Below are 24,439 nucleotides of genomic sequence, written 5' to 3'. Positions count from 1 at the left end.
CAGTGTGTGTTTTGCTTCTTTCTCACACCAGAAAAAAAAACCCAGCAGACGAGAGCTACAAAAGGGGCAGATGACTCCCCGATAGCTTTTGACCTTCCTTCCTTGGCTTGTTTGCATACTATCTCCTTTTGTCTTCTTAGGAAGCTAAAAATTTTGTGTATGTATTTAAATTTATAGAAATTCTTGTAAAGTTGGAGAACTGTCCAAGAAACAATGTCTGGGGGAGAAATAGCAGACTGAAGATGAGTCTGTGAAAAATGGAGCCGATGACTGCAGCAGAATGAAGTGAATGGCCTGGCTCTTTGAAATATCCTGTCTGGACACAGGGGGGTGGGCTTAAGATTGCCCCAGAGTGCTCCAGACAGCTGCTCTTTGCTGCAAGAGACCAGTCTCTGGCAGGTTTAGAGCTCTGGGAGACGAGGAAATAACTTAGTGAATGCAGTCAGCATTTTTGAAAGGATACTAGATTTGCATAGCTGGTTTTCTAATCACTTTTGGAAGTTACTTGTTTAACTGCTTTTCAACTTTTATTAATCTTTGGATCAACAAGTTTGACAGTGCCAGGTGAATTTCCTTCAATTCTTAGTGAAAGAAACTATTAACTAGTTTCTATTAACTATTAACCTGGGCAGGGGGTTGGACTAGAAGGCCTCCAAGGTCCCTTCCAACTCTGTTGTTATATTATATTATATTAACTACAAGTTAACTACAAGTTTAAGAAATTAAGAATATATTTTATTTTTGGAACAAACAACAAATGTATGAAAAGAACTTTGATTTTAGAACATTACCAAAAAAAACCCTAAGGGTCCAGATAAATTTGAAATAAATTTTTGGAATTTGAAGGAATGCTTTTGTTTGATTAAAGAATATTATAAGATAATACCTTAAAAGTTGGACACTAGAGGAAACTAAAAATTACTACCTTTAGAACACATAAGCTCAATTTATAAATACAGAATGAAATAAAATATTTTAACATCAGACATTTGAGGAATAAACAATGGATCCAGAAATTAATTTTAAAAATGTCTGCCATTATAGCTAAAACATGTCTAGAAGATAATATGGGAATAATTTTTTTCAAAAAAGATTGAGACTGATGTAAAAGTGGATTTACAAATGACAGACTACAAGAATGACATGGAAAAAGAAGCCACACTGGACGTACAAGAGAAACTGGATGATGTCTTAATAAGTAAAAGGGATATACAAATAGCAAACGAAAAGAGTGATTTGGATAATTTTCCTGTATTGCATTTACAATAGAGACTTGTTAAAGCTTTGAAGAATTTTCTGAGAAGGGAAAAAGAAAAATGAAATCAAGATTGATATAAGTAAAAGAAAGAAATATAAAATTGGTTTATTTGATCTAGGTTCAAATAGATACGTTGTTACTTCTAGTAAACCTTGATGGACTTTTACTTTGAATGTTTGTTTAGAAGTAAGAGATGAGATAAAATATATTTCTTTCTTTCATGTATTTTTATTTTTTACTTTCTGCACTATTTTTCTCATTTCTCATTTTACTTTTATGCTTGTATTAGTTTTTATTATTGTAAAATTTTAGTAACGCTGAAGTAATAAAAAAGAGAATTGTCCAAAAGGTCAAGACGGCAGCCACAACTCTTCTCATGACTGAAAATCCCACCTTGACTTTTCTGATACACTGAAGGACCCCCCCCAGATTCCTTCTCAATCAGTTCTGATGATCTATTATGGCAGGTGATCCAGCTGGCAATCTTAAAAATTGGACCCCCCCCCCAAGGCCTTATTCTGTTAGCAATGGTGGCCAGACAAGGGTTCTCTGTCCTCTACATCTAGTCAGATCAGGCCAATCTCTCTTTACAATTTCTAAAAATCCCATCCAAGCTGGTGGCCATCCCTCATCTGGTGTCCAATCGTTCTAGAGATCATGATGGTCCCCGGATGTTTCGGCCGCAAAGGTGCCCCTACCTTCCGGAGCTCTGGAGGGAGACCTGGCAGGGCTCCTTGCCCCAGGCTTTGTGGGGCTCTGTTCGGGAGGACTGACAGTGGATTCTTCAGGAGACATCACTTCCTCCTCTGGACCGCTGTCCTTCTTTTCACCTGGGAGGAGATGGCGGAAGAGAAGAAGGACGTGCAACTCAGATTGAAAACAAAGACAGTAGTGCAACAGTCATTTCTCCCGAGTTTCTACCCACCAACTTTTTGGACACCCTAAAAACGTTCCCTAATTTCTCTGAGCCAGTGGCGAGTTCAGCTGTCCCTTCCTGCGTTCATTGCAATTCTTTAGGCTTCTCAAGCCTGCAGCCTCAGTAGCAATGACCTCCCCAGGACATTTACCGTCCAGGCCCAGCTTCTTCCTTTCCACCTCTTTCTTGTACTCCTCCAGTTCCTGATCAGTTAGCTGGCTGAAGGGGTTGGGGGGCTCGGGCTCAAGAGAGGCCTCCACGCCGGAGTCATCCTTCACCTCTCCATCGGCCAAATGACTCTCGGTAGACTGCAACAATACAGAAGTCATGCATAACTATCCCCTGGCAGTTTTCATGCCACAACTCCCCACAACTGAGTCTGAAACCAACTTTCTAAGAGCATCTGTGATGTGTTTATGTGGCTGGATGGTTGTGTGCACACAATGATGAAAACAGCAATGCAGAGGAGCCTTTATGCCTTTTGCACACGTGCCATGACACAGCCTGTGGACGTGAAAGAGATGGGGGCTGCAAGGGGCACCCCTGCAACACTCCTTTTGCCATTCATCTGAAAGCAGCAAGCACCTTAAGCCCCCCCTTCCCTCGCTTTGACCAATTTCAAATTCTGAAAGTTAGCTTCTCACAACAGCGCTAACCACAGTTGTATCTCTCCCTCTCCCTCTGTGTGTGTATAATGACTGGACTCAGCACAGAGTTTGGGCAAGGCAAGTGTTCACAAATGAGGCCTGCTAATTTTTAAAAAAATAGGGCTTGTGAGTCTAATTACAAGGATGAAAATGGAGTTCAGTGAGAAAAGCGGCAGGCCCGTCTTTTGGGAAATGAGGGGGCAGCTAACGGCGGAATGTGCCAACTCACCATGGCCAACTCACTGCGGGACAATTTAACAATTCTACTTAATTATTTAAAATAAATTTTAAAAAATAATTTTGCCATTCACATTTCATTCTGTCCAGGGGTGAAATCCAAAATGTTTCCCTACCAGTTCTGTGGGTGTGGCTTGGTGGGTGTGGCAGGGGAAGGATACTGCAAAATCTCCATTCCATTCCCTCCTGGGGGAAAGGATATTGCAAAATTTTTATTCCCACCCCACTCTGGGGCCAGCCAGAGATGGAATTTGCTGGTTCTCTGAACTACTCAAAATTTCTGCTACCGGTTCTCCAGAACCCGTTAGAACCTGCTGGATTTCAGCCCTGATTCGTCCCTCCTTTTGGGTCCTTTAATGATTCTATTCCACCATTTATTTAATATTAGGGTAACTCTTGTCCTGCGGCGAGCTGGCCTGGCAAATTGTCACAGACCCAGCAGAGGGATTGGTAAGCAGGGGCTGAGAGGCCTGGCAAAGCAAGAGCCAGATGCTCACACCTTCCAGCCTTGTCTGATTGGCGTGAGGAAGGTGTGTGGTGCAGCCTCCCGCTCTTGGACCCAGAGCCAAGGGCGGAGCTTCCCCTCCAGCCTGTCTGGGATGTTTGCTGCCTCCGCTCCCCACGGCTGGGGCTGAAGAGGGCTATGAGGGAGCAGCACAGGCTGGGAGGAGCCACCTAGCCTGGTGGCCCTGATGCCAGCATCCGCTTACGATGCCTACCGGGCTCCTGCTCTGCTCTGCGATCACGCTGGCCAGCAGCTGGGACTGAGGTCCGGCCGATTTCACCTCCTGGCGGTTCTGTTCTCGGATCTGCAGGGAGAGAGATGGGTCCGTCATGGAGGGAGAAGTTGAGCAGGAAGAGCCCTTACTTGAAAAGCAAGGGAGGGAGAAGCAGAGGCCACCAGCAGTGGGCAGAAAGAGGCTGCCGCCTATCCTCCAGGCAGGGAAGGCCACTCGGGCCAAGGAAACAGGGATATGGGGAGAATGGGTCTGCCTGGTGGCCCAGGAGAGGCCACCTCCAAACCATCAGCAAGTCTCTCTGGCCCCTTGCTCAGCAGCCTTCCGTGGCAAAGACAGAGGTGTGCGTGTGTGTGTGCTCCCTGTAAAGAATAACTCTAGAAGGGGAGGGGGCCAGATTGTTCCCATCACTGCAAGGCCAACAAGAGCTGCCGCCCTAATGGAGAAGCCACACACGGCGCCCTGTGCAGCCCAGGCACCATCATTCCAATGATCTCACCTGCCTCAGCTGCAACCTGGTGCCATGATGCCTATGACATCATTAGTATTGTTTGCGATTCTCCCCTTTCTCCTTTCACAGAGGCCGGACAGAGGTTGCGACACCAGAGGGCAGAAAATAAAGCCCAGCTCAAAGATGCATTTGCCAGCAGCAAAACCGAACGCCGAATTCCAGGGCTGGAAGGGGCCTTGGTGGGCTGCTAGTCCAAACCCCTGTCTGAAGCAGGAGACATGCACATCCCGAAACCAGGTGGCACATTTAGCTTGTCAATGTAAGAGCTGTGTCATAAAGGCCGCCGCTCAGCAGGTAATGCTGGGCATGAGCTCAACTGGTTACTTTGCTCTACTTGTCAGGAGCTCAGAAAGGCTGTTTGGTTCTTTTTCCCTCAGAGCCTCCAAAGTCACATGGACCCCAGGAGGAATCAAGCCACCTGGTGGTCTTCATGGCTGGGGGTGGGGGTGGGGCAGACCTCACCTCTATAACACCAGCCATTGACCTGCCACTTCACACAGCCTCTCCTCTTCCTAGGGAGGCCTGAGTGGAGCTGAAACCAGCCCGGCTCCACACCAGAGAGCCCAGGAGGGTCAGCAACCGGAGGAGCCAAACCTTCATGTACCTTGTTCCTCATTTCCAGGACTTCTTGTGGGTCTGTATAGAGAGGCACAAATTGGTTGGGGTTTTCAATTCGGATTGGCATGCCACTGCTGGATTTCTCCACGTCGTCCGCTTTCATCCACTAGAGAGTGTGGGGGAAACAAAACAAAGGCTGGCTGAAGAAAGGCGAAGGGCCTCCCTAGAGCAGCCAAAGTGAGCTTCCACTTAGGAGCCCGGAGTTTGGACAGCAAGCCGGTCGAGTCAGCTTTCGCCTCAGCCCTGCAAAGGAGCTGACCCCAGCAACCCTCAGTGGCTGCCTCTGCTCTGCCCCCTGGATGATGGAGCCTGAGAAGGAAGGGAAGGGGGCGCCTGGCTTCCTTTATCCACCCAGACAATGTTCAGGGCTGCTTAATGTGGTCGGGCAATCAGCACAGTGTGGAGATCAGGTCAAATCTAGTCCAAAACACAACTTTTGCTAAATGTTTTGATAAGAAGGCGGGTTCTATGACTGCGTTCGTAATTGCAGTAGGAAAATGCTACCTCTTTGTTTGCATAGTTTAGTCAAGACAGGAACTGCCAGCTGATCCTTCTGTCCTCCTATTCAGCTTCTCTGGTCCCCGGGGGCGGGGGGGGGAGAGAGCCCTCCCCCTCTGTAGCCCCCATGGAGCAGCCTCTGACTCTCCTGTGTCTGAATTCTCCACTCACTCACCCACCCTGGCTGTTTGGCTTTAGCTCTTCATTCCAAGGCTTCTCAGCCACAACTCTCAACCAATCCTGTGGTTTCCCAGCTGATCTAATCTGGCACCCAGCAAGGGCCTCTGGGAAGCCCACAAGCTGGAAGGCAGGCAACCAAGTCCTCTACTGCTTTGGCTCTTGGATTATGATCCTACAACTGCCTGGAATGGGCTTCATTTGAAGGCAGGCGCCATCCAGCAATCTTGCAAAGACTGTTTATTATCCAAGGACGTGAGTCCCATCTAAGAGACTTCTGGATTTCCAGAATGGGTCTCCTTCTGTGGAAAGAGCTAATGTCTGCCACAGCAGTGAAGGACCTGTCAGACCAAGAGGGAGACACCTCTACCAGGTCTCAGAAGATCCAACTTCTAAACTTCCCCAGTTCCCCTTTGGCTTTGCTGTCAAGATGACTTTGTCAAGTCCTGAGATTTCTTCCCCACAGCCAATTGGTGCCATGCTGGAAGCTCTATCATCTCTGCTGGCTTTTTGCCTTCCTGGTTCCCACATTCCCGGATATTTTGCCAATCTGCTCTGCTGCACCACTCCTAAATCTACTCATGCACGGGGAACCAATAGTCTGGCTGCCCCCAATTTCTACAGTCACCAACAGGACGGTTCTCCTTCCTCGGCTATGTGCACAGGACAAGAAGGTGCCCAGTCTCTTCTAACCGTGGCTTTGGTTCTCTGGCCGCTGGTGCCGCCTTGGCTGTCCTCAGCCACCTTCACACGCAGGTAGGTGTTGGGTGTGTTCAGCCAGCGAGTCTTTTCTTTCTGTTGTTTCTGGGCATGTTGCCGGAGGGTGGAGATGGGCCCTGCCTCCTCTTCAAAGACAAAGGCGGTGACGGTGGCTGGGATCTCCACCTCACTCTTGTGCTTCGTCTTCTCCTGGACAAATGGGTAACGGTAAGCATAGCCAGTCCGGTAGCCCTGGGAGGGAGAAAAAAGACACTGTATATCGCTGCTCCTACCAACAGCCTGCCTGCCTTCTGTACATCTGCCTGGGATCCAGCTCTTGCAAATTCTAGCATCTGGAATGGGACTCGAAACCCTGAAATGCCTCCTGTTTTGTAAACATTCTTGAGCTTGGATTCTACACATACACCTGTGTGTTTGTATGTGCGTGTGACATTTCTGAAAACATAACTTTATGACCAATGCCCACATTTACCACCTCTGCAGTGTCCCTCAGTCACATGATCACCATTATAGTCAGTATGCATTGTCCTGTGCCTGACTTGCTATTCTTTCCGCCCCCCCCCCAACAGAATGGAGAGATTAGTGGAAGCGATTACAGAAGATTAAGCAAGTACACAATAGGGAATATATTTTGAAAGCAAGGTGGTGGCACTGGCAGCCTCACGTTTGCCACACAAGCAGACCAGTGTTATTCTCTATTGTATGCTTGCTTATTCTCTTGTAATCTCCTCTTCTCTAATTTCTCCATTTTGCAAAGTGGGGTGGGGAGAATTCTGTAGGCAATCTCTCTTATGCCTCACAAAGCAGAAAGATTGGAGAAGATCGGACTATAAGAGAGTAAGGATGCACACAACAGGAAATCCTTGAGCTGCCAGCACGTTCCTTTCTATATCTATTTCCCATTGTGTGCTTACTCTCTTGTAATCCCTTCCTTTCCTTTCCAAATGTAAATACAAACATTAATTTCCTTCTTATTAATGATCCAGCTCCACGGTTGCATTCCAAAAGCCAGGGGAATGGAGGAAAAGGAAAGCACACTTGCAGGAATGTGATTTCCTATTTAGCAATTGGTTTGTTTAATGATAGAGCTGCAGGTTCCAATTAAAGCCACTGAATGAGGACTACTTATACCTATTTTGTCTTGCAAAATTCTTTCAATTCTGAAAATAAAAAGGGCTCTGGAATTTCATAGAGAAGCTGGAAGACCACACAGAGCCTTGAAGTGAAGACAGCAATAATCTACCAAGGGTGCTTCTTGTGGAGATTGTGTGTTTAACGTGGTCCCTCAGTGGCTCGGTTTTTTTTTCTCCTGGCCCATCAGTCCATGTCTGATGGGCCAGGAGAAGCACTGCAAAACCCGCCTGCTCAAGCTTGCCTCTTCTCCTCCAAAGACCCACTTTGGTTTACAAATATCTACCTGGAGGAATGCCAATTTTATGACAAGGTCAGGGGACATATTGTGGTGAGCTTCTCTGCTTGCAAACCTACTAGATTGTCCAGCATCCTCATTAGCGCTTCAAATTCATGCTCTCCTAGGCGGCTCTTCTGCATGGGCCCAAAGGTGCTGCCAGCCCATCGGACCAGACCCACATCATGAGGCCTTTGTTTCTCCCCCTCCAAGAGGATGAGATGCTCGGGTCCACCAGCGCTAGACAAGGCAGCGACCTGGAGGAGGCAGATGACAAAAGAGACCTTGAGACGCTATTATTAATTAAACCACTGTTCAACCGGCACCATATAGGTTTCTTATTTGAGATGGTTTGAAGTTATGTGTAAGAGGGAGGAAGGAAGGAAGGACAAAATCTTGTCATGTATGACAAGGGAAATCCACACTTGAGGAAGGAGACGTGATTCTGGGGGAATTGCAAGTTATCATCAAGATGAAAACGTCACCAAAAACAGCATATTAGGAAAATGTTTCTCACAACTAATTGACACAAATCTACCCTCTCCTCCCTCCAAGCAAGTAGTCACGATAGTGTTTTTGCATGCTAAGGAGAAGGGAGAGAGGAAGAAAATTCCATGGAGGAGGATTATTTTTGTAGGCATCTCCTTCTGGATGGAAGATTTCCTTCTGCCTACTTCTGTGATTCAAAGCAAGGCAGAAGGCAGGCACCTTGTTTTGTGGTTCTGGAGCTCACCTGGACCTCACAGGCCGCCTGCAGATGGAAGACCTTGTAGAACGCTTCTTCCACCGTGTCTCCAAGAGTCACCAGGCCATGATTCCGGAGTACTAAAACCTGCCCAAAGAAACAGCAAGAAACAGGTTCTAATATAAACAGGTAAAGAATATGAAACCTTTATCTGCGCTGTGAGTTCTTCTCAATTCCGAATCTCTCCCACTTTCTAATGAAGTATAAATCCCAGTTTGGGCAGAGATTTAGTTGAAATCCAAGATTACGTCAGAACTCAAATCACCCCTCCCAGGCCTAACCTTGCAGGTGGGTCCAAGACATTTCTGCAACTCAATTCTGTCTGCCTCTCCCTCCATTTCGCCATTGAAGTCAAAATACACCATGTCACCTGCCAGCAGTGCATCGTGGGAAATTGGCAAGAGACCTTGTTTCATTGCGGAGACCTGTGAAGGAAGGAAAGCAAAGATTTCCCTCTCTACATGCTCTGAAGGCATTTCCGGTTCAAACAGAAAACTACCTGGAATGAAACTGTCATCCTTTTTTTACGTTATAATATTCTGCAAGGTGCAAACAGAACCGTTGACCAAACTGACTTGGAGTTGTAAACCCTCCACACGTGGAGGGCAGCTAACTAAGGAAAGCCACCCTACAGACATGGGCCAGCCAGGGACGCCTCCTTTCCTAAGCACACCACGGCCGCTTCACGTTGGAAGGAGAGCAAAAGCAAGTGGCCTTCAAGTCCCCTCAACATCCCACTCTTGATGGCTCCTTCCCACAGGGCTTCTCCTCCCTTCCGGGTTCCTTGCTTGGTGACGTCACAGGTGCTCCGGTTACTCCTTTCCACGGGTGAAATGTAAAATTTGTTACTACCGGTTCTGTGGGCGTGGCTTTGTGGTGGTGGTCATGTGACTGGGTGGGCGTGGCCAACTTCTTTTTTTTACTTTTAAAAGCATTTTTCTACAACTTCTTCGGCGGAAGAAAAAATGCCTTTAAAAGGCTCCTCTGACAATCCCAGCTGAGTTGCCTGGTCATCAGAGGCTTTTCTTTTCTTTTTTTTTTTATTCAAAAAGTTTTACAGAAAATTTTTCTCCCCCTTTCCCCCCACCTCCCTCCCCTCCCTTCACAACCCCTCCCCGACTTCCCGGAACGAGCACAAGGTATAGTTAAAAATAAAACAAACATATGCTAAAAATTGTTCGTCCCAACTTAATTATACTCCTACAATTCTCATCAGTTCCTAACTTCCCCCGAAAACAGTCAAGAATAATACATCATAATCATTCAAAAGCAGTCTGATAACTCTTAGTCTGATATCTACTTTGAATAGCTTTTCTTTTCTTTTGAAAGCATTTTTTTGCCTTTAAAAGAAAAAAAAAGCCTCTGATGATCAGGCAACTCAGCTGGGATCATCAGAGGAGCCTTTTAAAAGCATTTTTTCTACAACCTCTTCGGCCAAAGAGGTTGTAAAAAAATGCTTTTAAAGGGTTATGACGATCCCAGCTGAGCCGCATGATCATCAGAGGCTTTTTTTTTTACTTTTAAAAGCATTTTTTCAGCCGAAGAAAAAATGCTTTTAAAAGTAAAAAAACCAAAACTCTGATGATCGCATGGCTCAACTGGGCATGGGCGGGGACGGGGGTGGCAGGGATTTTTGCTACCAGTTCTCCGAACCACCCACCGCCATCGCTACCGGATCAGGTGATCTGGTTTGAACTGGGAGCATTTCACCCCTGCTCCTTTCCCTTTGGAGGCTGCGTAGGGCACCCTCTCCAAAGCGTTTCTAGGCCAGCTCTGGGGTGACATCAACGCCTAGCTTTACACGCTGGATTACGTCTGCTTTGCTTAACATTTGCCAACTATCCCAGCTCACTCAACCCACACAAAACAGATCTACAGTGTAACACGATGCATGACAATGCACGATACAACTGTGAGAGTTGCATCAGAGGGCTGGAGGAGTCCAGAGGTGAATGGAAATGGGAGGTGGGGTGGGCACCTCTGAGAAGATGCCTGCCTCATCCATCCATCAACCTGAAGCTGTGTTTGCCATGTCTCAGCATTCTGCTAGATAGAGGGACCCCTGTCCTGTCCTCCATCCCCGCCCTTACTGCGGTTGTGGCTGGCGTGTGCAGGTGGATGATGCATCTCACATCAGGTCGAGCCGCATAGATGGCCGAGTGCAGGCTGAATCCTTGGGGGTCCACTGGAAAGCTGGTGCTGCCTTGCTCTACCACCTTCCCCAGGATGTTCACTTTAATCTGTGAAGGAAAAGGGGAGGGGTGGGACATCCAGTGAGAAGACGGGCAGCTGCCTCGGCTGACGTCTCCAGAGCAGCTTTCTTCAGTCAGTGGGGAAGGGAAGCAGTGATGGTTAAGGTGGGGAGAAGATCCTGGGATCCTAAACCCTTCTCAAGCTTACAGAGAAACCAGCCTCTCTGGATGTGCCTCTCTGGATGTGCCACTCCTCTGAGCTTGCTGGCCCTCAAAATTTTTTGGTGTACCCTGCATGTGTCTCCATGCAAAGCAGAGTTCTCCACCCCTCTGGATCTGCCCGCTCCCACTCAGTTACAGAGATACGACTGCAGAAAAATGCTCCTTTAGGCCCCCTCCCCATGGCTCCTCTGTAGGAAGATGACGCCTCTCCTTGCCTCAGCAGGCAATTCCCTTTCCATTATTTTCTCTGTGTTATATCCCACCCAGTTCCCAGGATTGGTGGAGGCTCTGCACAACCCCAGGGGACAGGGGAGGCCAGGAGAGGCTGGCATGCTGTGAGCCAGGGGTTCTGAAAGGCCAGGCAGGACTTAGCGACTGAAGAGCAACGAATACAAGAGATAAAAAGAGCAGGGTGTCACAAATGCAAAATTTGAATTTGCTCAAATGTTCCCTTGCTGGACAAGCCTCTTCTTTCTCCTTGGTCCATGTGTAGGATATCTACTCAGGACAGAAAGATCTCTGAAGTGGGGGGGGGGAGAGAATTCACCTATACACGAGGCTAACATTGTACAATTGTGCACCTGTCTTCCAAGGGGCAGCCTGTCTGTGAAATTCTAGAGGGGATTTTGTCGCCTCTCCCCATTTTTCAGGATGAGCAGTTTTATTCTAGACTGGCTGCTCTTACAGACAGCTGTGAGTGAGAAAATACAGCTGGTTGCAAAGCTCCAACCTGCAGTCGCAGGAACAAAGCTCGATCCAAGAGTTTTGCATTCTCACCAAGCTGGATGCTGTAACTTCATGACAGGAAAGGCCTTCCGGACAAACCAGGAAATGTTCCTGTTCTTTGCTGACTCTCAGCTGTGAAAGGAAGGAAGAGTTAATTTCTCCTTCATTCATTGGTTAAGAACATAAGCAGTACCCTGCTGGATGGGATCCCTGGACCATATTGTCCAGCAGTTCTCACGCTGGCCGGCCAATCGCCAAAGGAAGCCCACCCATCTCCCAGCAGACCGTTTTGGAGGCAGCTCCCCTGCCTCCAAAGGCTAAGAGCCATTAATCCCCAGAACTTCCAGGAACTGGTTATTCCAAGAAATTTGTGCATTCAATTTGCATACTGCGGAATTAATGAAGATTCGAAACAGTTCACAATTCAATAAAAACATGCCATCAATTAATAATAATTAATCAGCTATGTTCACATAACAAAATTAAAATCAAAACTGTAAATAAGGGCGGGGAAGGAGGAGTAATAATTATTGTTATTCAAAGAAGACTCTGGTAACCTCATGACTACTGCAACCCACTCTACATGAAGGTGCCCTTGAAGACTGTCTGGAAGTCACAGCTGGTTCAAAATGGACATGAATGGGCACTTCTCCTTATGCCCAGGTGTCCTGGCTGTTTCACAACTTGCCCTGAGTGCCACTTGACTTCCAGGTGCAATTGAAGGTGCTGCCCATCATCCTTCAATAGCCTTCCAGCTGGTGGTTTGAAGGGCTGCCCGTCTCCAATGTTTCTGCCTTTCTAGCATGATTGGATTGAGTGGATGCCTCTGGCTTTGCCAGCCCTCCCAGTTAAAGCCAACAGGATTCTACTTTATTTAAGGCTGCATAAGCAGAATCTTGCAAGTCTGAAAGTACAAACCTTCCACTCGCCACTTTTAACAGCCTGAGCCATTAGGGAAGAGTCCTCTCCCAGTTGCTTTTGAAGACGGTTAAGTGACTGCAGGCTTCTGCCCCTCTAGCCTGATAGCAATAGCACTTAGACTTAGATACCGCTTGACGGTGCTTTACAGCCCTCTCTAAGCAGTATATAAAAGTCAGCCTCTTGCCCCCAACAATCCTGCCTCACGGTTATCAAAGTAAAGTATCCAATAAGCAGCCAACACCAGCTCAGTCACTGATTGGTCTGTAGCTCAAACATGGTTCTCCATGCTCTGCCTAATGACTCATGAAGGATCCCCAACAAATTATCTGTTCATTCCACTGCAGTTCTTAGAAGGCAGTTTTGCAGGCTAATTCTGCTGACTGTCAATTACCAGAAGTTCGGCAGTTCGAATCTCACCAGGCTCAAGGCTGACTCGGCCTTCCATCCCTCCGAGGTGGGTAAAATGAGGACCCAGATTGCAGAGGATCTTAGGCCCTCCTAAAAGACAATGGCTTCCTTTAAGGCCAAAGTGCAATCTCATTAAAAAAAGTTACTGAAAGAAACCTGGTTTTATTTCCACCTGTGACAAAGGCTGGCCAGAAGAGAGGAGGATGGCGTGACTCACCGTGACTGTGGTGCCGCTGAGCTGTGCCCAGCCATAAAGGTCCAGCAGCCGATAGACGCTGCCAACTTTGCAGCGCATGAGCCGCTCCCCTTTGGCCAGGGACACAGAATCCGTGCTATGGAGGTCATTGATGGGGGTCACTGTAGAAAGGCCTGCAAAAGAAAACCAGGGATGGAGTGGCCAGAGAACGGAAGTGAGCAGCATGAGGCGGCTTTGGGGCTGGATCACGAACTCAATGGGCTTCTTCCTCCCTTGTCACTCAGGAATTTCTCTCCTGCGCTTGCTTCAAAGTTTAGAGCAGAGATGCAACCAATCCTTTTGCAGATGCTTGCAAAACCCGGGTTGTTTGGAGATTTTTTCCTTTTGTTGAAGATAAATTTTCCAACAATATGTTTCTTTATAGCGTAAGGAAACATTTCTCAATCTTGGCAACTTTTAAGATGTGTGGACTTCCAACTCCCAGAATTCCCTGATGAGCACACCAGCTTCTGTCACACAATCCAATCAGCAGCATGCATCTGGCAAAGAAAGCAACTGCAGCAGGAGAGGCTCCCGCTTACAGCACCAGCCAATAGAGGGTTGTGTAGTCCAGAGTGGAGACCCCTGTTGACTGATGGCATCACTGCAACCCACAATCTGGGGTCGGCAATTTAAACACTCAAAGAGCCACAAAGGTCCTAACCGGAAGCCTCCTGTTCAATTCTGGAGCTGACCGGAGGTCCGGTTCCCCCACCATAGAGTCCCCGCCCCCAGCGCGGTGTCCTTTTTCTTCTACCAGTTCTAACTGAAAGCCCTATCAGTTGTGGAGCTGACCGGAAAACTCACCCCTTGCCATAGAGTCTCCTCCTGGCACGCCATGCTTCCCCCACCCACCCCCCCAAACCGGAAGCTCCTCTCAAAATTGTGATGCCGACTGGTGACAGGGAGCTGCAGCAGAGGGATGAAAGAGCCACATGTGGCTCCAGAGCCACAGGCTGCTGACCCCTGTGCTAGACCTTCAAAGAAAAGACAGCCACCAAGGGGTATGTGTATGTTTCTCAGTACTGTACATCCCTCTGTAACCTGGAGGCCCAGGGGAGATCTGGGTATATAATCCATGAATTAGTGGAATTAAACTCTAGGAAGAGCAACCCAGCCACAGACATCCACACAAGCTTAAGAGAGAGCCATTCTCAAGAAGGTGAACAGGTAGGGGAATGGCATGGAGCTCAGCCAACATCAGGGGAAAGGGTGGTGGAGGATGGGGACGGGGGGCAGGAGGAGGACCACTTGCTCAGAAACATGACCCAAAGACCCTGGAAGACCAACGTACTCAAGGGCGACGGAGGAAAGACGGAGGGAGCCGTGGTGGCCATGAGCTCGGCTATCTGCTGAAGGGCCCAGATGTTGGAGTTGTTTCCTTTCTTCATCTGTTCTTGGATGAGACTCTCCAGCTCCTCCCTAAAAGACTGAAGACACCACAGAATAATTCTCCAGGTAGCCTAAGGGGGCTCCTAAGGGGCGGCTACAATTCAGGTGCATTTGTCACGTGGACCTTTGGAAATCAGGTGGAGAAACTCTCAGATGCTCCCCTGTGATAGGAAGAGGCCTTCCCTGAACAGACGAGGTGAAGACTAAGCACTGAAATTCCATGTAACTGAAGTCTGTCAGTTCTAGGCAGACTTCTAGGCTGAATTGTGACAGTGGCTTCCTCTTCAAGTATACCTGTCAGAATGTTTTTTAAGATGCCACAGTGCACTTTTAGGGTCCCCCACTGCCTCGAGAAGCAACACCCCTCACATTCCCTCTAGGACCACAAGCTTTCTTGGTCAGGCTGATGTTGAAAGGAATGGCAGAAAACCATTCTGTTCTTACTGTTAAACAATCCTCTCTCTCTCTCTCTCTCTCCCCACCTCTGTGTGTGTGTGTGTGTGTGTGTGTGTGTGTGTGTGTGTGTGTGTGTGTGTCCCAGTGAAGGCCTTTACTGTGCAATTGAGCATGGAATTTTATGGGGATCCAAAAACATTCTTCTCCACTAGAACCCTCCTCCCAAATTTCATGACTTATCTCTTATTTTCCATAAAAATTTTATAAGCAGGAAAAGGCATTTTGTTTGGTAACTTCAGGAATTTTCCATCTGGAAACATGGCTGGGATGAAAATCTTACTGCAGGCCTTCTGGAGATCTACCAACAGCCCTGCTCTACACCCCCTGCAGTTCCTCTCTTCCACAGCACCCACCGTCAGTTCCCTGGGCCAAGCGCAAGGCTGGCTGTCCTGCCCAGCATCTTATCCAATGTCTGCACCTAAAAGTTCCCCACAACCATCAGGAATCCTGTGAAAGACCACTGGCAGAAAACCCCAAGGAAATAGGGCAAAGCCCTGTGAGCTGCACCAGCCAAGAAGGGTCAAGGAAGAGGAAGAGCAGTTATTTCCACCTCCCTCCCTCCCTCCCCTTCTCTTCTCTGCTTCCTGCTGGACCACCTTAGCTGAGGCCCTGGAAGTTACCATTAGCCCAGAGCAAGAGAAGAGAGCCCAGCACGCAGCTCTGGAAACCAGCTGCGGCTCTGGCCCAAAGAGCTGAGCGAGGGCTCGGGGTTCCCTCAGCTTCCCCCCTGGGCCCAGGCAATTTAGCCCAGGAGGGTGAAGGGCCTTCCTTCTGCTCCCTCCTTCACTGCTCCTGATCCCAGTGGAGAGACGCGGGGATTCAGTCTGAAGAGGGGTCTTCGGATCCTAACTTTGAACAGATCACGCAGCCCTCCGGGAAGGGTCACTAATCCAACCCTACAAAGGCCCTCTGCCCTCACTTTAACCACCCGCAGCTGGCAACCCCTCTGAGGGGATCCACTCACGGGGCTCTGCAGAATCATGCTGACTCTTTTCTTCTGCTCCATCAGGTTGAAGTCTTGGCGCAGGTCTGCAGCCATGTTCCTGATGCGCAGGTACTCGGGGTCGTCTTCTGAGAATCGGTCAAAGTAATGTTGACTCTGAGAGGAGACCTCCTCAGGGATGGTTTCGTCACTCATCTTTAAACCGATGGTCAACTTTGGGGAGCTGCAAGGAAGCACCAACAGCCACATTTCAGGGGTGTAACAGAAGATCCAAGCCTATTACTGACAAGTGGGCCTCTACAGAGCTCAATCCTCAATTTCGCCTTGTGTGCAACATTTACCAATTCTGTGTCCATCGATAAACAGTTTTGGTAGCTGGAAAAGAACTCATTTCCAATAAAACCAGGATGTATTTGTTTAGGGAAAAAGTACTTTGCTGCCTAGAAATACAGGAATCCTGTATTTCTCAACTTACAACAGTTCATTTAGTGAGCTTTCAGCACTGGAAAATGCGACTTATGATCATTTTTCCCACTTATGACCATTGCAGCATCCCCATGATCAAAATTCCAATGTTTGGAACTTTATGACAGTTGCAGCATCCTAGGGTCACGTGATCACCTTTTGTGACCTTCTGACAAGCAACGGGGAATCCAGATGCACCTAGCAACAGCATCACTCACTTAAGAACTGCAGTGACTCATCTAACAACTGTAACATGAAAGGTCGTAAAAGGGGGCAAAATTCATTTAAATGTCTCATGTAACAACATACTGTACATTTTGGGCTAAACTCTCCCTGCCCCTCCAGGACAGAGCTGCTTCAGCTGCCTCCCACTCTCTAAAGATGGAGGCATTGTGCCTGTTGCCTAGTTACCCAGATGTACCAACCATGTAAAAATAAAGACTGGTATTAAAGTAAGTTGGAAGCTAGAAAAGACTTCCTGCCAGCCAAGGAGAATTTGCTGCATCCTAAATTTATTTTTTTTTAATTTTTTTTTTAATTGCATTTATATCCCGCCGTTCTCCAAAGACTCAGGGCGGCTTACACTATGTTAGCAATAGTCTTCATCCTATTTGTATATTTATATGCAAAGTCAACATATTGCCCCCAACAATCTGGGTCCTCATTTTACCTACCTTATAAAGGATGGAAGGCTGAGTCAACCTTGGGCCTTGGTGGGACTTGAACCTGCAGTAATTGCAAGCAGCTGTGTTAATAACAGACTGCATTAGTCTGTTGAGCCACCAGAGGCCCAAATTTATTGAATGTCTTTCTGAACTCGCCTTTTTCTAAGCACTTTTTCATGGTGGTATCCCAGGGAAGGGGAGGCCCTTGATGAGAAGGAGGAGGCCTGGGGATGGGGATGGAGGTGGAGGGCCCCCTGAGGACCCAGGAGAAACGTCCTGTCCCTTTCTGTTTGCAAGGCAAAACGGGAGTTCCAGGTCAGACTCTAATGATCCAGGTGGCCCAATGATCGGGGTCCCAGAGGACGGGCGGGGTGCTGCCAGCCCATGGGTGCTCACTGAGCTCAGAAAAGGAGCCCATCTGTTTGATGAAACCCCTCTGAGGGTCTCCCTGGAAAGAGCCGGGCAGGGAAGAAGGGCGAGGGCTTGGGGATACGGCGGTAGGGAGAGAAGGAAAGGCATCGTTGGGTTCAGGGAGGGAGCAAGTCAGAGGCCCCCAAGCCTCTCCCTGGGAAGAGGAGGGCAGCTTTCGAAGGGGCTACATTGCCACGGGACTTCAGAGTGAACCATGGCCAGGCCAGACACCCTGCAGGCTGCCGTAGTCCTGGGTAACGTGGGGAGATGTTTCTGTGCCAGCATTCTGAATCACATTCAAACAAGCCAGAAGAGCCGGTAGAAATTTTAACATGCTTGTTGACCTTCTCATTAGATGGGATTTTTTGCATTTTCTAATCGTGAAAAAAATATGTTATTTGCGAGAGCAATAGGCTTTCTGAGCTCTGATAAGTCTGATTAATTAAGGATGAATTACCTCCCCCTGTAAAAAAAATGGAATTCTCCTGCAAGAGCAACAATGCAACCTAATTTGCTAGAAACGAGGGCATTTTATTTCGCTTTGCATATGTCCGTGTGTGAAAAAACATTCCTTCTACTCTAAATGTAAAGGAGAAAATATAGGTAGAAGAACGGATCTCAACACTTTTTTTTAAACAAAATATTTCCAGTGCCAAACACTATTTGATTGTACAAAGTGACAAAACCCCTTTGCAGATATTCACAGCAACCCAAAGGCTCAGAAAAAGATGGGTGTTTCTGCTCTCAAGCAGCCCCCAAATCCCAGAGCAGGGATGATGATGAAAATCTCTCCCAGAACAATATTTTTTAAAAATTTGAATTTATATCCTGCCCTTCTCCGAAGACTCAGGGCGGCTTACACTGTGTTAAGCAATTGTTTCACTGCCTCTTCACAACTGAGCAGACTCGCAAAGTCTGTGGGTTAACTCTTCCATTTTAGCAACCACCATAATAGTAGTAGTAGTAGTAGTGATAATAATAATAATTTTGAATATGTACCACACTTTACGTGCACGAAGTGACATCGACAGGTTGTACCTGCCAAGAAAAATAGCGGGCAGAGGGTATTGCAAATCCATCAAACTGTGGAAGAAGAAAAACGAAGTTTGAATGATTATGTGAACCAAAATATGGAAAAATTGCTGCAGGCTGTGAAAACAGAGAACATTATAAAAAAAACAGAAACAAAGTTAGAATATAAGGAAAAACAGTGGACGACAGATTAAATAGATGGAAAACCAAAGCTTTGCATGGACAGCACTTGAAAAACATTGAAGGAAAATGTGATGACAATTTTACATGGGCATGGCTTAAGATGGGAACCATCAAGAAAGAAACAGAAGGTTTAATACTCGCTGATGAAGAATGAGCACTATAAACTAATGCCATGACAGCAAAGATACAAAAAATCCACCCACAATCCAAACTCCCGACTTTGCAACAACAAACTTGAAACTGTTTCACATCTAATATGTGAATCCAGCAAAATCACACAAACTGATTACAAAGCGAGACACGATTGAATTGCTAAATTAATCCACTGGTCATTATGTAAAAAATACGACTTGCCTGTATCCAAAAAGTCATGGGAATATAAAGTAGAAAAAGCTATAGAAAATGAGAAGATGAAGATCTTGTAGGACTTTAGAATACAGACAGATAGATCGTTACTTGGAACACAACACACTAGATATCACAGTTGTGGAAAACCAAAACATACAATTTATTGACATCGCGGTACCAGGAGATGCCAGAGTCAAAGAAAAAGAGCTGGAAAAAATCATGAAGTATTGCAACCTGGCCATCGAAACTACACGGCTATGGATGAAATATGTAACAGTGATACCCATTGTCATCAGGGCACTTGGTACCGTGTCCAAGAATTTTCTAAGATACATCAACAAATTGTAGCTTCCTGCAATAACACCAGCGGAACTGCAAAAAACTGTGCTACTTGGAACATCATATATCTTAAGAAGGTACATGGTTGATACCTAGGACGCTGGCAGCAACCTGTATCAACCATTAGCACCAGTCAATGCTATTTGTGATGTATTTTTGAATGTTCAGTTGACTGAGTTTCATTTTTAGTGAATAAAGTAAATAATAATAATAATAATAATAATAATAATAATAATAATAATAATAATAATAATAATAATAATAATAATAATAATATCAAGACTACACACCTAGCCAAGTTTCCAGGGTTCTTCTGAAACCCGGCCTCAGAGCCATTCCAAAGGGCCTTTAAATCTCTTCACTTCAAAGCTTGGGATAAAGAAGGATGGAGAAGGATCATAAAGAAAGGGAGAGCACAGAACACGAAATAATGGAAGCTCACCTGACGCTGTCCCTGGCCTCCCCCACCCCTCACTTCAAGCCACTCCAGTGTGGCCAGACCTCAACTCTGGCAGCTTCACAGTTTCAGCCACAGAGTTTTCCGGGTCATGATCTCAAAGTGGCTGGTCATGGCTTTCTTCAGCACTCATGCCTACAACTCCTGCACTTCCTATGGTCTCCCATCCAAACATTCACCAACTCTTGAAATAAGCCCCAGTGAAATTGACAATGTACAATCCCAGAAAGGATCCTCCTAGGTAGGACACAGCCCTCACCAGATAAAATGTGCTCCGATTCTGCATTCAAGAGGCGCCCTGAATTTAAATGGGGTTAAAGTAACTAGCACCTCCTTTGCAAAAGGCGCAATGAGACGCCATGAATGGGTTTTATGGGCCTGGCACCTGAAGTATTATTCAGAATTCCCTGACTGGGATTCTTTACTGAAATTTCAGGCATTATACAGGTTTGTGCTCCAAAAATTTGAATCAGAAAAAATATATATTGCTAATTGCAATCCTGAACATACAGATAGTCTTTGACTTACAGCCATTCATTTAGTGACTGTTCAAAGTTTCAAGGGGACTGAAAAAATGATTTATGACCATTTTTCACATTTACGACCGTTGCAGAAGCCCAGGGTCATGTGATCAAAATCTGGATGCTGGGCAACTGACTCATATTTATGACGGTTGCCGTGTTCCGGGTCATGCAATCACTTTTTGCAACTTTCCGACAAGCAAAGTCAAGAGGGAAGCTGCTCTTTCCTCTTGTCTCAAACTCCCCCTCCTCCTCTGAACTCGCATCTGGAGAGGGGTCCGAGGGTGGATCCAGTGGAACTACTGACCCAGAGAGGTGGTGGCCTCTGCTTCACTGGAGAGGCTTGAACCGAGGTTCCTGGGCTGAACAGGAGTTGGGTTGGATTGGATGGCCTCAAGAGTCCCTTCCAACTCTAGGATTCTATGTCCCATTCCAGTCAGATCCAATTCGGTCTTAAGAACATTTTATTTCTCAATGGGCTCTTTCTCTGTGCTCCCATTTTGCTTTGACTGCCTGTCTCTGATGCAGTTACGTTACACCCACTCCTAAGCAGATGTGCCTTTGAGGTTGAAAAAAATGTTCCCCTTTGATTCCAGCCCAGCACTTTCCATGGATTTTGAAGACAATTTTTGATCACATTAACCAGAGCGCCTAAAGACTCAGGCTGAAGCCTCCGAGGGCTCATCTTAGACTTCAAGAGTGACTTGGTGCCCGGCCTTCGTGAATGGTGAAGCAGAGAATTCAAGTGGACAAAACGAAGTCTCTGCAAATCCTGCTTCTGCTGCCCATCTGAAATCGATGGGAATGTTTCTTGCAAGCCCTTTTGTGCCCATCCCCAGGTGAGGCGGGTGGGTTAGGCCAGGGTCTAGGGCTCTAGGCAGAGAGCTGGGCAGAGCCAGGGCCTCCCCTGAGGTTCTGGCTGTGGAACCCAAGGAGAGTACGAAGGAAGAGGTGTAGAGCCTGCAAGCCAGAAATCTACCGGTCTTCTGCCTTTTCCTTTCCAGTCAATGGGATTTTTCTCCTCCCGTTTGCAAAATTAGCTGCAAATATCTAAAGATGGTATGTCAGTAGCAATTCAAAGCAAATATATGCTTTGGTTCATTAGACTCGCTTGGCCTATTGTATGTGGATACGCTCTGGATTCTTAATGGCACTTCAGGCAAGAAAAGGAGAAAGCTTATGTTGATCACATGACTAGAGCTATTATTGCAGAGCACATGAAGAGACTTTGGATTGTGAGTGAAACTGAAGAAAAACAAAATGCCATCTGCTTGGATCCTGATTGCCTATCAATCTAGGAAGGGAAAAATAGGATGTAATGAAGGGCTCCCTTCCACAACACCAAGACCATCAAAGACTTCAAGATATAACCCACCTGGCATAAGGGATGTTTTTTCATGCAAAGGCTGCAAAGTCACTGAGAGAGAAGCTCTCTGACAGACAGATCAGCTCTTTCCATCTGCCAAGCATCCTCACTAGATCCCCTCAGCCCAGCCTCTGTAATAGCGGCCATTTCCCCAGGGCAGCTGGCTGAACTGGAAGCAGTGGAGGCCTCACCTTCCTTGCTCTGCATCTGCTGAAGGCATCGTGGTGCCCCTCAGCAAGCAAGATGCAAAGGCAACCCCCCCCCAAGCTGGCCCCTTCAGATGTGCTGAGAATTCTCCAACCAGGGGCAGCTGCAGAGTCTCTGGAGTGGGGCAGCTGAGGAAAGGCTTCTTTTCCTGAACAAAAAGGGTGTTGTGTCTTGCCCGCTCTCACAGCAGCCGGGGCCTTCTTACCTGCTCCCAATGTATGCCTCCCGGCCCCAGTCCTGGCCCCATGTCCAGACAAGCTGCAGAGGAAGGAGCACCTCCCGGCCCCAGCCCTGGCTCCATGCCCAGGCAAACAGAGCAGCTAGACCCCTCCCCTCCTCCACAGCATGTGAGCCTGAGGAGGGTTTATTTCCAACAGCTGCTGATTGGAGTGACCCTCGCATCAGAAGACTGGATAGGCGGAGGCAACAGAAGGAAGGGAGGGGCAGGCCTTAATGAGTGCTGAGTCATGGAGCCACACCCCATGGCCTATATAAAGGATCTGCCTTCTGGCAGTCTCTGAGTCAGGCAAAGTCGAACTTATCTTGCTGAAGTCACTTTCTGGTCTCCTGCCTGCTCTGAGGACTTTGCTAGGACTTTGGGCAGAGCTGCAGAGGCAAGCCTGATTCGGATTTCCCTGACCCGGCCGTCAGCGGAGGAGTGGGACACGACAAAGGGCTGCTCCTCTGACGTACGAGGAGCAGGAGCAGTATGAGACACAATTCAGATCCGGCAAAGGCTGGCAGTTTGCAGGCTTGAGACAAGCACACGGGTGCTGGAGCAGCCTCTGGGACAACCAATCCTTGCATGCAGGGAGTAGCTTAGCTTGGAAACCTTGATACCCCCCCACCATGCTTGACAAATGCTTTTGCTTCATCTTGTAAAGCTTGGATGTCTGGAATTCAAAATAGCACTAAGCTTGCAATTTGCCTACTGTGCAAATAGATACACAAAAAGAAGCCAAAGCCACCTGCCAAAAAAACCTAACTGTAAAAGACAGACTAGAAATAAAAAAACAAGGAAGAAAATTATGAGAGAACACCCATCTGATCTTCACGAATATAAATCACCAAGACCTGATGGTTTACATCCCAGAGTTCTGGAAGAACTGGCAGATGTTACCCAGAACCACTGTACCGTATCTTTCAAAAATCGGGGTGGGGGTGGGGGGAGGGCTAAGGAATGCCTGAGAGCCTTCTGCTGCCTGAGAGGGGACAACCCACCCAGGTCAAGTTCCTTGAACTGCTCAAATGGCACAACTTTCCCAAAACAAAAGCACTGCAGGCAATTGGTGGACAATGGACTGTGGGTGGCCCAGGGGAGGAAAGGGGTTTTTATCTATACTGACTTTGCTTCTCCTGTACTTAGATGGATCTTTTAATAAAGTTTTACTCTTGATGAACTCTCAGGACCAGGAATTCCTTTTTCAGAATGTGCCAACTAGATTGACATGAGCGTTTACCGGCTGCATGCCCTTCGTGATGCCCTTCCAAACTCATGGAGTTTGCAGCAGATATTTTCTCTTTGCATCCTAATACTGAAATATCTGTCGCTGCTTTAGACTGAACTCTCAAACTTCCAGGTGGGAGGGGAGAGTCTTCACCTCTAGGCCACTGTATCACTCTGCAAATTAGGCTTCTGATGAACAATTTTTAAAAAATCAACATTCGCACACCATAGAAAATCATTGGATTTTGTGTTCTCCTGGCCCAGGAGGGATTGATTCAGATTTCCTGCAAAGGAAGGGCCCCTCAATGTACACTGGACAGCTCCAAATGGATTCCTATTGCAATGGAGTCCTGCTTTGGCTTGGCTTACACTGCCTTCTCCTGAAAATCTGGCCAAATACCCTTCATCTCAGGGGTGGCTGGACCAGCTTTGGGAGCCTGGTGATAGGCTGAAATTGCTGGGGAGCCAATATTCCCTAAGTCCAGGCAGCTATGGTGACTCAGAACTGAACCAAACATTGGAAAAGATTTGAACCAATGTACAAAATGTTATTTTGGCATCCAACTTTTTAAACTTGTTTGCATCCTTGATTGCACAGGTCTACAGCAACAGGCATAACTGTCATCTTTGCCCATCTTTCTTATTCAGAGTCTGGAGCAACCACCCTGATGTGTTGGGAAATAATTGGGCAGCAGCCCTTCAAGAGAAGCGCTCCCTTCGCCTGGCTCTGAGACGCCCTGGAGCATAAAGCACGTCTGTGGGTTTCACGCCTCCAGAGGCACAATTAACTTTTGAGATATTGCTCTGGGCAGAAATGGCTTTTCATCCCCGCACTGAACTTGGCATTTAAAAGAGTCCTTGGATGGAGGAGAGATGGCAGCGGAATAGCTGCTTGTAGATTTAAGAGCTGCTCTCTAGAGAGATTACTCAATCCCAGGGCCTGGAATGGATTTCTAACCTTGACTCAATCATTTATATTCAAAACGTGCACTCTTCTGATGCCCATTATCTCAGGCACACTGACTCTCATC

General features: G+C 47.1%; 1 protein-coding gene across 4 annotated transcripts in view; it reads right to left on the bottom strand.

Moving 5' to 3' along the window:
• The window catches only part of ADD2 (adducin 2), a 44,486-nt gene that overhangs the window by 8,647 nt on the left and 11,400 nt on the right, over nucleotides 1-24,439 (bottom strand). For 2 of the 4 annotated variants that reach the window (XM_058194871.1, XM_058194869.1), the window contains exons 2-14: nucleotides 15,989-16,190; nucleotides 14,471-14,606; nucleotides 13,159-13,310; nucleotides 11,664-11,744; nucleotides 10,563-10,712; nucleotides 8,754-8,897; nucleotides 8,461-8,559; nucleotides 7,808-7,984; nucleotides 6,293-6,550; nucleotides 4,911-5,030; nucleotides 3,769-3,867; nucleotides 2,326-2,482; nucleotides 1,957-2,088 (exon numbers count right to left, since the gene is read on the bottom strand). In XM_058194871.1, coding sequence (XP_058050854.1) covers nucleotides 1,957-2,088; nucleotides 2,326-2,482; nucleotides 3,769-3,867; nucleotides 4,911-5,030; nucleotides 6,293-6,550; nucleotides 7,808-7,984; nucleotides 8,461-8,559; nucleotides 8,754-8,897; nucleotides 10,563-10,712; nucleotides 11,664-11,744; nucleotides 13,159-13,310; nucleotides 14,471-14,606; nucleotides 15,989-16,162 — 1,879 coding nt within the window. In that variant the 5' untranslated portion in view covers nucleotides 16,163-16,190. The remainder of the gene's footprint in view (nucleotides 1-1,956; nucleotides 2,089-2,325; nucleotides 2,483-3,768; nucleotides 3,868-4,910; nucleotides 5,031-6,292; nucleotides 6,551-7,807; nucleotides 7,985-8,460; nucleotides 8,560-8,753; nucleotides 8,898-10,562; nucleotides 10,713-11,663; nucleotides 11,745-13,158; nucleotides 13,311-14,470; nucleotides 14,607-15,988; nucleotides 16,191-24,439) is intronic. The other 2 variants (XM_058194872.1, XR_009156522.1) reach the window with 2 other exon arrangements.

The sequence above is a fragment of the Ahaetulla prasina genome, chromosome 9 (assembly GCF_028640845.1).
Source record: "Ahaetulla prasina isolate Xishuangbanna chromosome 9, ASM2864084v1, whole genome shotgun sequence".
Lineage (NCBI taxonomy): Eukaryota > Metazoa > Chordata > Lepidosauria > Squamata > Colubridae > Ahaetulla > Ahaetulla prasina.
Note: the sequence above shows the minus strand (reverse complement) of the source record. Positions and strands in the feature narration are given on the sequence as shown.